The sequence below is a fragment of the Solenopsis invicta genome, chromosome 12 (genome assembly GCF_016802725.1).
Source record: "Solenopsis invicta isolate M01_SB chromosome 12, UNIL_Sinv_3.0, whole genome shotgun sequence".
NCBI lineage: Eukaryota > Metazoa > Arthropoda > Insecta > Hymenoptera > Formicidae > Solenopsis > Solenopsis invicta.
The window spans coordinates 17485156-17499305 of record NC_052675.1 but is presented as its reverse complement, the minus strand read 5'-3'; the positions used below and the strand labels follow the sequence as shown (position 1 = coordinate 17499305).

Below are 14150 nucleotides of genomic sequence, written 5' to 3'. Positions count from 1 at the left end.
CAAACGTTCTTTAGGATTTCGGTTAAATCTTACGTTGCGGATTAAGGTTTTCAGCGCAACTTCCCATTAATTCTTTTTAATCCGCTTTTTTTTAAGATTATTTTGTATGGCGTTGAACAAAATTAGAGTTACGAGAGACGGTCGATGCGAGTGGTAAGTAGAGGAAAAGGGAAAAACGGCAAAGTAATAGACGGTAGGGAGAAAGCGAAATTTATTGCGGACAACTTCTTATCTGACAAATCTCTGGGGCGGGGTCTGATTGAGGGATGAATCTCCCTCTCGTTGGGCGAAGCCGTAGCATGGAATTATCGACGTTCCTCGCTATCGACGGATTCGCTTAATGATTTTCTTGCATCTCCCTCGCTATTCACCCACCTTTAATTCCTCCCTCTTCCGATGCAACGAGACAGAGTCTTCTAATATCCCGGAATCTGATTAAAGCGCACGATTAAATCTTCAATATGAAATTTGGAAATACCTTTTAATTTTTGTTATTTATTCAAAATTATAATTATTGTAACCCGAGACATATTACACAGAAAAAACTGATTTCTTTGGACTTAATAAATTTTATTGTATCCGAACAAATTTATTTGGTGTGGTCCAAACGAACCAGTGTTTGAATCAATAAGTACGGCTGATAATAGTGTTCTATTATTTTCGTCAAATAATTGATGTTGTTTGAACGAAACAATAGCACTTTTATTTAAACAAATAATGTTTCGTATAAACATATTTTGTTTCAATGAAACAACTTTCAGTGAAATAAATAGGAATACTAATTCTAATGAAATCTTTTTCTCTGTGTATTATCTAGCTCTATATAACACACTCGAAATATGTTTTAATATCAGTTCTCTCGACATAATTTTTCGATTGCAATAGAATTAATTGCGTGGAATTAAATAAATTTTTAATGATTATATTTTCTTTATATCGAGTGCAATACAGCAATGTCACGGGTCACGTAGTAATATAAACCGCGTAACCTTTCATCTTTTAGTAGGAAGGAAAAGTGACCCCTCTGACTCTCGAGGGGCGGAAAATATGATTCCTTATCGGAACCGAGACGCGTGTCTAATGACCGAAAGGGAGAATCGAAAAGCTCGTAGATGCACGGAGGATGTACGCTTCGAAAGAACGCTTTGAAGTCGAATGTCAGAATTCTCCGACTTTCTACGCTTCGTCGAGGGGGCAAATTCGATTTTCTTTGGGATTCCGAGGCGTCTCGGACACGCAAGAAAATTAGTCGCCTGATCGGTTACGAATACCAGTTCTTTATCTCTGGCTGGATGAGAATCGAGCTGGAGATGCTATTTCGTGGTTTTTCAAATGGCAACTTTTATCTCTTTGTCATTCTCTGCAACTTTTAATGTCACGGGTCAGCAGTAATACAACAGCTCTTCTAAATGTCTTGAGTAGGGATTTTTTTATTACTAATTGGGTGTAAATATAATAAAGTTTTGTTTCACAAATTAAAGAGCTTAATTAAAAGTTTAATGCCCATTCTACGAATATTGATTAATCTTCATCTCGACTTAGCTTGTTATCTTATTTTAGTTCTAAGAATTGAAAACGGATAAAGAGTAAGTTAAACTGAGATTAAAGATAATCTATATTGATGCAGGAAATGGATATGAGGTAAAGGAGTCATAATATTAACTGATAATTAACGATAGCGGCAGTGAACTGTCATCCGAGCTATCATAATGTGGAATTTGATTTCACATAAGTAAAATTCTTCCCCCTTTTAAAAGACATTTCAAAGTAGATAGGAAGTGATGAGAAGCTCGCGCAGGAGGTTCATATTTCTTTTATATGTTAAAGGACCGAAGAATTAATATCAGTTTAATTTAACTTCTCTTCAAATCGGTCTGCAATCGAATAAAAAAAAAAGTGTCAGCCAAATAAGTCAGTTTATGTATTTGTGTGTACTGCACATGTTCATACTGTATGTTTAATCAAACGAATCTGCAGTTACCTAAACAGTTGAAACAGTAATTTATTGCCTAAACAATCGGAACGGTCGAAACAGTAAATTATTCCGCTACATATCAATTGAATTAGCACAGGTAAATTTGATTTTTTATTCTTTAATTTGATTTGAATCGATTTGTGATTCTTGGTTGATTGTTTTTTTTTTTAGAACTAATTCAAATAAATCTAAAATAAGTATAATTCGTCTATATAACTGTCGCTGCCGAAAAGCGGCAACAGTTTTAATGAAAACTTAATTTGAAAGAGTTTTCAAAAATAAATGTTTTATAAAGACGAGTGACGGGTCAAAATTAAAAAAAATTTATGTAGATGTCAAAGTTACTTTCTTAACCAAAATTTTTTCCTTTATTTGAAAATACATTAGCTCGAACGTCCGATTGGATTTTGCCCTTTTGTTTAAATTTAATGTAAAACTTTGAAATTTAATTTTCTCCTAATTAACGTAAAGATAAATTACCCTAAAATATTAAACTACAAAAATATAAAAAAGAAATGATTTACATTATACTAAATATGAAGTTATATTTTCTTTTAGATTAATTTGATTGCACAAACTTGTCTATTTGTAAAGTATTTAAATATATAGATCCAAAACGGACATCTTTATTAAAAGATTTTTTGGTTCGTAAAAAAGAACAAAAATAATTTTAATCTAAAATCAATTTTATCGGCTATAAATGATCACATCGGAATTTTATATCTTGGTTAAAAAATACTACGATTTTTTATAAACAGAAATAAATATTACAAAATATAAAATGTGTATACATATATGTACACGTTAATAAATGATACATAATTTCATAATGCATAACTTCTAATTTGCATCTCAATGAAAATCGATGATTTAATTACAAATTAATCAACGATTTATAATCAACGCGTTTTTCAAACTATAAATTATTAAATTATAAATTTAATGGAATTAGAGCTCAGTATATTTTTTTTAATCCATTTGCGAACTATAAATTTTACGTTCAACATACTGCCTCTCTAGTCGTAATAAAAACGTACAGTGTTTCATTTCGACGACGTGGTCGAAGCTGGACCACTCATCGCCGTCCTGAGACAGATCGGCCATTACGAGTCTTGTAACACGGTCGGATAAAAGCGGACACCGTAAAAGCGAACGGGGTTAGCAATGCATCTCGACAGCAGCCAGCGCAGTCCTGTGGGAAATAGAGACGAGCCTCGCGCTGCAGGAAACATCGGGTGCAAGGAAATTTAATATCTGAATCGACATTCCGCGTCCCCCTTTCGTAACAGACAGCCCGCGTTGATTCGACCGAACAGCATCGCTGTGTATTATCGGTTCGGCTCCTGAGACATTGATACGTTTGCTATCTCGTTTACTTCTGTCCATAGAACGAAATCTGTCCTACGTGAGAGGTTGAAAATATACTGTACACGATGACGTACAAATAGACTTTTTTTTAATCCTTTATTCGCTAATATTATTTCGTCGGTATTAATTAATACTATACTTCGTTATAACTTTGAGGTGGTAAAAAATTATATTTCTCTTGTAAAATAAATCGGTCTGCTAAGAATTTTTCTAAAATTCTTCGAGTTAGAATTTAATCCGTTTGATAAATAATTCAAAAGCCGAAAGAAATATGCAGGACGTTTTTACGCAACTTGACGCACTCGTATTTTTGTCTCTGTCCGGTAAATTGAGCCGATCTCATTTTAGACTATGGTTTCGCGAGATTGTGATATTCCGTTTCGGAGATTATCCAGACGAAATGGAGTTTCAACCATCTTGGATCATCTTGGATCTGTCGATATTCCGCAAGTTCAGTTGCGTTTCCGTCGAAATGAGTAACTATTGTCTGATGAGGAAAGAAAACGGCAAGTGACAAAGTGAATCGTGTCTCAACTCGCAAATAACTTCCGACGTTTAACCTTAGACACGCAATTCCAGAAATGGAAGTGTATTTCTAGAGTTCCCGTACTTTTGCAATTTTCCCGCCAAGTAGTAATGGAATTATGAATATTTCATCTGATTTTTTATTATGACGCGTATACTTACGCGTCTAAGTATCTCGAATAAGGATTCTCGCTCCCCCGCAAAAATTATGGCCGTTCAATGTTGCATCCAATTTGAAATTTCCGATCTACCCTCCTCCCGCGACAATTTTCTCGAGAAAATATTTATCGTGTCGCTATCGGGAAGGGGAAGAAGAGCAGTTTGTGCCCAATTCACGTCGATCGTCGTTAATTGAGAAGACTAGCTTCGTAGGTTTCCGACGTTATTTATCGTTTCTTCCAGTAGCCGGAGGCGGCAGATGTCCCTGCCGATTCGGAACGACCTTCTGGGACCCTTCGGAACGGATTCGCCCTGCGCTCGCCCTCGACGACACTTTAGGGACGCTTTTTCACGAGTCGCCGCCGCCGCTTTCCTGGCTCGTTCGTTGCAGATTAAAACCGATCGAAAGCGACTAGTCGTGAATTTTGCGACTCGCGCTTGTAACTCGAGAAGCCGATCTCTCGGCCTTACTTCTTCGACGAAACGATTTCTATCGTGCGAGTAATCCTCAATTACAGCGCGAAATCCTCTTCGTTGATATAACGGAGTTTGCGAGTTTTATTCCCTTTATGCCGTCACTTCTCTTTTTATTTTGCAACGCTAAACTCATACATCGGTTTGCTATGTGTTCCACAAAACCGACGGGTTGTAACGCTTTGCGTTGTAACTCGGTTAACGAAACAATCCTGGTTAGAGTTGCTCTGTGTAACGCGAACTATATATCGCGTTGGAACGAAATTGCGGCTCGCAGATTACATTTTTTTTGTGTGTGTGTATGTGCGGACGCGGCGATTGACGCGAAATTAACGTTCACCTCGATGGCTCTGATGCGGAATTCAACGTACACATCCGGCCAAATAATGCATTGCAAATTTCACGCGCATTTCGAAAGGAACAATTATGACGCGAAATTATTATAATTTAAATTCATGTGTCGTAATAAATTTTTTTATTTGACACATAATCTCTTTCTGTCTCTAATTATCGAATTTGTTGCGCCGCTTTTTTGACATTGAACTCGAGGATCTCACGCGACGTTCTTCGATTTATGAACGATACTTAAAGAAAAAAAAGAAAACTGGCCATTAGGTTTTTAATTTTTAAACATCGTTGCTCGCATTGCGCGTTTGTCCGTCGTGTGCGAACGTATCTATCTGGCGAACACGATGGCGAGAACAACGGGTCCATTATAAGGTGCTTTAAGAGTAGTTGGACCATTTCGCGCGCGGTGGTCGCGGACCACGCGCGACTTGTCTCAATTTACAGGAACGACGCTGACATTCCAGCGGGTCGACACACGGCGGCGCTAATTTATATTAATTTTAGACACGGTATATATTCGAATTATCGCGCACCGGCCAGAGCGCTCTCGTGCTGCTTTTTCAGCATTCCTGCGCGGGACGGACGGCGGAGCTCTCTCCGGGCTCTCTCAACGCCGAAATTCATGGGATGTGTATTAGGCGAGACCGCCCGCAGAAATAAATCGACGAGAACATCCCCGTCAAAGGGAGACGCGACTCGCGAAATTAAACACAAATGTACTTATGTATTTTATTAATGCACGTCACTCGCAATTAATTTATTTTCCCGCGTACAGTGTATCTCGGAAGCTGAAGAATTCGGGACAGGAATAATCGAGTTACGTGAATTATCGAGCATCGGGTATATTTTTCACGACGCGCTGATCGTAGCCCGAGTCGCGATTTTCCCGGGCTCGATCGATCCCAATTTAATTATGTAGCACAGAGATTCGCATCGTTTCCTAAAGGATTTCGTTAAATATTCTGCGAAACAAGAAGCGAGCGAGAAGCGAGCTGCCTCGAGAACGGTAATTAATCCCTATTATTCGCGCTGTAATTGAGCCAACGGATTGCGTTGAGCGGATAAACGTTTCTGTAAAAACCAAGATCGTGTATGTCGGCAATTGGTTAATTCAGAATTATTCAATACTTCTGTTGCGTATTTCTTGATTGAAACAAAAGAATAGAAATCAACTAATAGAAATAAATTTAATTCTCTCTCTCTCTCTCTCGCTCGCTCGCTCTCTCTGCTGTTGACAGAGAAAAAGGATGCTTTGTCATCAATCATCGGTGCATCAGTGATCAAAAGAATTAAATAAAAAAAAAATTTTACATTTCTCCATTGATAACTCAGCGTCTTTATTAACAATAACATAATAGTAAATTTGTAAAGGCTACATTGCGAGAGACATCATGCGCTTTGATCCCCGTACCGATTTATGAAATGGAATTATGGAATTATTTTACGATATCGAAGTCGTTTGATCTCCGCTGAATGCGTTTTTGTGTCGGGGGCTCGTGCCACCGCACGTGCGCCATTGATTTGCATAGCGGTGCACCGGGGTGCAACGGTATCGAGCGAGAAAGGCTACATGATGGCACAGTGGCACCCGTGCGAATCGATGGACTCGGTGCATCGTTCGCGTATGTACGTACAAATACATACGCGAGCCTGGGCGCGTGCAGCATTAACGCATCCACGGACGCATGCAAATTCCTGTCGACCACGCTCTCTGAAGGACGTCTCTGTTCTGTCTGCTTGCAGATCCCTGCTTCCGCATCCGTCCCGCACGGGCGTATCAGCGTTTCGCCGTCACATCCACAATGGCCGCCTGTTTATGGTGAGTGTGTACGTTAATACGGTGGTATTAATTTGCGCGACATCTCTGACGGACGATCAATTTTCTTTCGCACCCTCAAAATAGATTTCGATCGAAATGTCAAATGTTCGCAACGAAGAATCTGCCGATATTTTTATGCTGCTCAAATATTTGCGATACTTGCAAATAACTTTTGCGAGCTCGGTTGCTTGCGCAGTTTGGTTACAGATGGAAAAAAAATAGGATTTATATAAATCAAGTCTGAAATATGGACTTGTAAAGTTTTGTAATTTCTAGTGCACGTTTATATTTCTTTTTTTTTAATAGTATACGTTTTTTACATATATTAAATTTTTTTTAATAGAATGTTACGTATCATGTAATACTTCTCTTTTGGTTTTTAAACATATTAAAAAACGCTTACAAATTATAAAAAGTACCCTTGCGGAGAATATTTTTTTAAATCTTATTTTTAGAAAGTAAGCATTAGCAGTTTATTAATGAATATATCCATGTTTATGCGTGCTGTCTATGTTTCTCATTAATAAATTACTAATTAATCTAAAATTGCTGATACTTGTTAAAAATGAGATTTAAAAAACCACTGTACGAATACTTTTTACAGCGACTATAGACATTCGAGAGGGAAATGATATTCTTGTTACACGTATACATTTCGAAACACCCTCACAGATTTTCATGCCGTATTTGTCAAACACTACGTTGCTGGCGATGACACGGTACTAGGAGTTTCTCCAAATCTCAACATAAATTTTGCTCGAACGAACATGTACATTCTCGTACGCTCTAAATGCGATAGATTCGGCTCTCCGCGTTAAATCATCTCCAACGTAAGAGACGTCGCAAAAGTGAACTCTCTTAAATCCCTCTTATCTGGTGAATTATGGTCGCGCGACAATGACCATCGCGTGAGTTTTTTTCGAAGCACGCCCAACTTAAACCTGAAAGCGTCGAGACGAAAAATGAAGCGCAGATCGTATAGTAATCTTTATAAGAGGTGTCTTTCCTCCTGCTGGATCAACCATTGATTTAATAATAAAGTCTTTCTTAAATCGATTTTTCTCGGATGGAAACAATAACAATTTTCGCGTTAGAGGCCGCATTAACAATTGATTTTTCGAAAATGTGCTCGAGAGACAGAATTTTATTTTTTGTATAATTTTAACTAAAAAATCAATAATGAAGAAGTAAATTCTTTTAATATTTTATATTTCGAGGAAAATTTGACGTTTCTCGAATTTGTTAGTACCCGTCATAAAATGTTAACTTTGTAGAAGCACGATGCTCCATATATTCGGTATCTTTATTCAATTCACGGTGTTTTATTTCAACAGAGCACCGAGCTGAAAAGTATATGTAATAAAAACTTCATAGCCTTCTATGTCTATTCTCGCTAGAGTTTGTTATATTTTCATAAAGGGTTCCAAGTGGTTTTCAGAATCGACGAAAATAACACTGTATCCCTTTTTTTAGCTGCGTGTTGCTTTTCATGTGCTTTTTGCGTTTTAATATCCATCAAGTTTCATCGCCATAGAGAAAAATACAAAACGCGATAAGTTTACCCGCGCGAGAGAACGGTTGCAAATGAAAAATTAAAACATTTTGTCACAATATTTTTATTAGAAAAAAAAAGCATTGTGATTAGTTTTATGTTTACATTACATTTATAATACAAAATTTTATCGAAGCATATTTAGATTCGCGAAGCGCTTCTAGGTTGAACGCGCCCGTCTGAGCCTTCATCCCTTAAAAATCTTAAAAGTCAATTCGAGATCGCTACTTCAAACATAACTTTACATCTTAAGAACTGCGAACATCGGTAAGACCCGAGGTGCTAAAAGTTTAGCGATTCATCACCTTCTTCTCTTAATCAAATAGTGTCGATTCTATCTCGATCATCCTTGTGATTGAATGTCTCCGTAACTTTGCGATTCTCAAGTGTTTCCGTCGAGCTTTCGGAAGTTCAGACAAGCGTTAAAGTAATTTTCGTAACTTTCGAATTCCGAACGTCTCTGCAGGTTATAGATCTCATTTAAATATTCTTTTTTTTTTTACATCTTACACAGCGACGGCCGAGTGTTTCGATAATTTTTGGGTCTTTACAAGATGATTTTAGAACCTCTGTGTTCGAACGTGTTTATGTTCATCGGCGTGTTTACGTAATTGATAGCAGGTGGCGAAGGTGGTTGGCCCATGCAGACAACTACGAAGAGCACGACTGCGGCGTCGGCGTCGGCGTCGGCGTCGTCGCCGTCGTCGTGGTCGTCGTCGTTGTTGTCGGTCTACGTCTGCGACAGTCGCTATAAATAATCGGGGGAATCCCGAGGTGCTAGAAGAGATATCGGCGCGCACGAAAGGCACGCCCGCGAAAGTATTCGCCGCTGCGACGGAGATGTCATGTCGTCAACCGGATTGCGACATGGTAACATTATATTGCAATCTAATGATTTGCCATTTCAATACCGAAGTGATCATAAGTAGAAAGAATTATATATTTTATATATTGAAATATATAGCTAAAAGTCATATTAAAATAATTTAAATAGTAGGAAAAATTGTTGCGTTTTTGATTCCGAAAAACGAAGATATTTATTAATTTATAAATGACTAGCAACTTGGAGGACTTCTTTTGTCATATAGTTAATGATTAATAGTCTCCCGGCTGTTGCTCTTTTTTAAGCGAAAATGGACTTAATTGATTTTCCTTGTAGTACATTGTAGTAAGCCGCATACACATTTCTGTCCATTCTCTCTCTCTCTCTCTCTCTCTCTCTTTCTCTATCGGTCGATATCTCGCAGTTGACAGGACTCAGCTCTCTTATTATCCAAACCTTGAATCGAGATGCAATTGGGTTAGTCGACACACAAAGTTTGAAGGTTCGATCGGTTACTCGCTCACGGGGATATCCGCTCTATCGATCGATCGAAGAGTGGCACGGTGACGGACGTATCGTTGTAGTTATAGGCAATGCTAGTTTTTCTACGGTTGTAATCATCGACAATGATGTGCAGAGGCAAGACGACCCAGATCACTCGGAGTAAGATGCCACCCTTCTTCTCTATCACATGTCTTAGTGCGACAGGCACTATTATCTTTAACGATTTATACAGCTGCCGCTACTGCGCCCGTTGATGAGATTCCTCGAGTTCGCGTCTCTCTTCATCTCCCTTTCGCTGCGGTTTTCGCTGATGGAGCGCTAGTTTCTGCAAACTGACGAAAACATCTTTACTTGTCCTGCTCTCCTTTAGTTAGGAATTTTCTCTTTGACGCTCTGTCTTCAGTGCCCTAGTCTAGTTCTTGTTTAGCCTTTGCGTTTGAAACTTTTCTTCTGTTTCAGCTTTTGTATTATAAGGTATTGAATCTTTATTTTATTATTTAATTAATTTTTGTCACATTTTAAAGTTTATTGATCGTTTGCTTTTATTCGTTTAAAAAATCTTGATTCAATATATTTAACAAAAAGTTTTTATTATTAATGACAATTTATTATTTATAAAATATTTATCTTTTTAATAAATGAAAAAAATTATAATAAGTATTTTATTTTACTATTTGTTACACATTAAGTTTTACATTATAATAGTATCTTATTTGCTATTAATTACGTAAAAATCAATAAGTGTACTTTTGATCAATTTAAAAGTTTGAATCTGCTTTGAATTTCTTGTTAGTTATTATATTTCTTGTTAGTTATTATCTCTAGTTATTATAAACATTATAAACATTTTCCTCTTAGTTATTAGAGAAATTATCTCTTTGATGTAATATTTATTCCGAGATTTCTAGGAAAGTAAAATACCTTCTTTTCCCGTTACTTTTTTAATCTCTTGTTCCATGATATTTTCTCACAAAATCTCTTTATCATAAAAATATGCCTGCGTCCTTCTCTGTCTCCTCTTTTTACTTATTTATTTAATCTTACGTACTTATTCGTTAAATCTCATTGTATCTGCTTCTTTGCAGTTCTTTATTTTACTACTTATACTGGCTGGATTGCTCTTTATACTCTTGCTTAGTATAAACCTTATTCTTATTAGTTTTATTTATAACGAATTTGAATTATTTATTTGTTAAATTCTCAAAAAAAAAATCTGGCAAATTCGTAACAGATAATACACTAACAGAGAATACTAGAGAACTTGTACTTTTTCTTTTAGAACAAAGCAAAACAACTATTCTGTGAAATTGATTATACTGACTATGGCTGCTCTTCAAGTCGTTCTTTTCTTTCCATCCGGAAAAAAATGTAGGAAGCCGAGATAAGATACGATTCCATTTGTGCAATTGCATTGCGTCTTGTTGCTCTTACAGCGTAATTTCTGAAATACACATTTTGTTTCGGTAGCGGTTTTTGCGTATATTTTCGATCAAGAACGATAATGGACGAGTGGATGACTTTCAACTTTGAAAGATAACAGAAGCTCTTGTTTCTTCCCTCATCTGCGTCGCTGACGTGATAAACGAGGTTCAAATTTTAAGCAAAAATATTCGCAAACAATGCTCTTTGTACAGATTTGTCAGCTCTGCATCAATTTTCCCCGATAAACGAGAACGATCTTGTCGAATAAATTATAGCCTATTATTATGATTGATAGTATGATACGTGATGATCATTAATAGCTGTATTTACAATTTATGCATATATTAAGTGTAAAATATGTAAAGTGAATTAAAACCAACGAATATAAAATGTTCTCCTACGTTTTCATTGATAATATTTTTTTGACAAATATTTTAAAAATAAAAAATTGTAAACCGCTTGTTTTGGTATATAAGATACTAATGTAAAATTTAAAATACAAAAACATATTAATAAATAAGGTTAATTTTATAAACTATAAAGTTATAAATAAAATTATAAATTATGGCCGTAAATTTTTTTTCTCAAATATTTTTTTCAAAATTACTAATTGTAAAACTCAATACTAATCGTGCAACTATGGTTAAAAAATATTAAATATCTTTTGCAAAATGCAAATTGTAAAGTAGACTATTCTTCCTAGCTATCTAATGCAAAATTGATTCAAGTTGGATCCAATTTTAGATTTATGCTGAACCCTGGCATCTTAGCTAGATCCTAAGTGGATCTTCGCTGGATCTTGGTTGAGGCTTGATCCAGAGAATAAGCGGGTTCAACTGGCTTTATGCAGAAGCTATGGAAATGTTAAAATGGTTCCATCGAGTACTTGAATATATTCGAATGCACGAGGGCGTTAAAACATTACGACTTACTCCAAATTTCGGCATTAATCTATGTTGGAACGTGAAATTTGAATACATCTGATATTCCAATTTTCTCTCTCTTTTTTTTTTATCGAAATATGATAATTTGATTTGAATTGGAATCCCGATTTCTCGTTTCCCGTCAGGATAATTCACTTTTGTGATCGGCGATGGAAGCTATAACGAACTCATTTTCGACCTTTGACTTTATAACATCGCATTTCCTTGACGTTGATTAATGATTGTTTAGTTTACGCATAAACCAGTCATGCACAGATCCACATAAATGACGTTGTTTGAATTTGCACGAATGATACAGTTTTGATTATCCACGCTGTAAATATCGTGTCATATGTCGCGTGCATTTTGCTGGCGCGTCCTTGAGAGAAGTTATTACTGGGTTATTGCAAAATCCTCACGTGAAATGTCGCACTTGTTCAGATCCCTTTTTTCTTTTCTTATTCTTAATTTCTTGACAGCAAAATTCCGATTTATTTCACTACCAAGGTTACCACCATGAAATCTAACGGTAACAACTTCCGTCTGTCGCGAATTATATTTTGGACATTCGCACAATTTTCTACTATGGCAGATAATATCGATTTAATAAAACGGCAGTCGAAAGTAACGAATTTATGCGAACTTTCGCCCCGATTCTTTTCTCGTTGCAGACAATTCTGGGGAAGGTAGGGACACATCGGCAGCGTGCTGTGGCGCGATCTGCGGCAGGAGCGGTCTGACCTGGCACTCGCAGGTGCAGCGCGCCCCGGAAGTAACCGCCTGAATTGTCACTGCTACTATTCCGTGGGTGTACTGAAAATCTCGCGTCCAAAGTGGCTAAGAGCGTAAGTCCCCGTCGAGTGCACCAGGAGTGCTCCAGCGGGGTGGACGGTGTGCAGGTGCAGGCGGCGACGCAGGTGCAGCAGCAGCAGCAGGAGAGACGAACACCGAGGCGCATGCCTTACCTGGGGCCTGACATGACAACCCGGCTGTCCGCCATGTTCTACACGGTCGAGGTCGGGGACACCAAGTTCACCATCCTGAAGCGCTACCAAAACCTCAAGCCTATCGGATCGGGCGCGCAGGGGATAGTCTGGTGAGTGATTCAGCAGCCATAACAATTCAACTATTTTTTTTTTTTTAATTATCAAGCTACCAGAATTGAGGGAGAGACACGCGCGAGGCGTCGAATTTTCCCCTGAAAATCCCAGCGAGATCGTAGTAAAACTCCATGCAATTCTAACGATTCTGTACAAGGATGAAAAATAACTGAAATCTCGAAAAGTATACTGATCCAGTTTCAACGCGTCCGATTGAACGAATGTCGAATACACAGCGGTACGAAAAGTTTTATCTATCGCGCGCAATGTTTATTACGTTTCGCTTTGATACGTTTCGCAATGCATTCGCTTTTTCTGGATGAAATAACGTCATCCACCTTCGCTCAAGCTATTCATACAATTGATAACGATACAATGGCGGCATCCATCAGACGTGAAAGTTTCGAGGTGGATTTGAAGTCGGGCGTTGTATCGCTACGTCGATTTATATAAGGGTGGAAAAAGAGCTAACTACGATTTCTCTTATTCGCGCTCGGGGACCGACCAAGATTGACGGCAACGGAACGGAAGACACCGTTCGGCGTGCGACGAGGGAGGCAGAGTAAATCGGGCAATTCAATTCGGAACGAGGGGGACTGTCGGAATTTCGTGAGAGTACGCGGGTTTCCGGCGACGAGAGGCAGAACGCCCCTTCCTTGTAAGCCGGCGGTGTGATGTTGGAAAAATCGTCTCCGACGACAGTTTCACGACGTTTCTCGACGTCGTCGTTGTCGCCGTCGTCGTCGTCGTCTTTGTCGTTGTGCTTTGTCATCGATACGCAATCTTTGGACGAGGCGAATTAAATCGATCTCTTTCTCATGAATATCCGAATGTTGAATAAATCTTCTCATGGTCTTATTCATATCTGGAGGATCAGTATTTAGATATTACAACAATCGATGGGAGGTAACACGTACACTCAGAGGAAGGTTTCTTTAATTTAAGAAATTTGTTGGTGATTTCTCTTATTAGAATTTAAATAAATTAAATAAATACGTGTGCAATGCAAGTCTTTTTTTAAATGAAAGAAATATATTTTTAGAATCAGAACAACCAAATTATTTCTTACATTTTTGTCAGTATTTTCTTCGAATTAAATAATTATGTGTTTAAATGAAACAAATAATTTGTATAAATAATTTATTTTATTTGCCAACA

General features: G+C 37.5%; 1 protein-coding gene across 2 annotated transcripts in view; it reads left to right on the top strand.

Annotated features, from left to right (window-relative positions):
* The window catches only part of LOC105195964 (stress-activated protein kinase JNK), a 159438-nt gene that overhangs the window by 131135 nt on the left and 14153 nt on the right, over positions 1–14150 (top strand). Inside the window, exon 4 of one of the 2 annotated variants that reach the window (XM_039455493.1) lies at positions 12564–12988. In XM_039455493.1, the coding sequence (XP_039311427.1) occupies positions 12849–12988 (140 nt within the window). In that variant the 5' untranslated portion in view covers positions 12564–12848. Of the gene's footprint in view, positions 1–12563; positions 12989–14150 lie in introns of those variants that run through there. The other variant, XM_011161633.3, reaches the window with a different exon arrangement.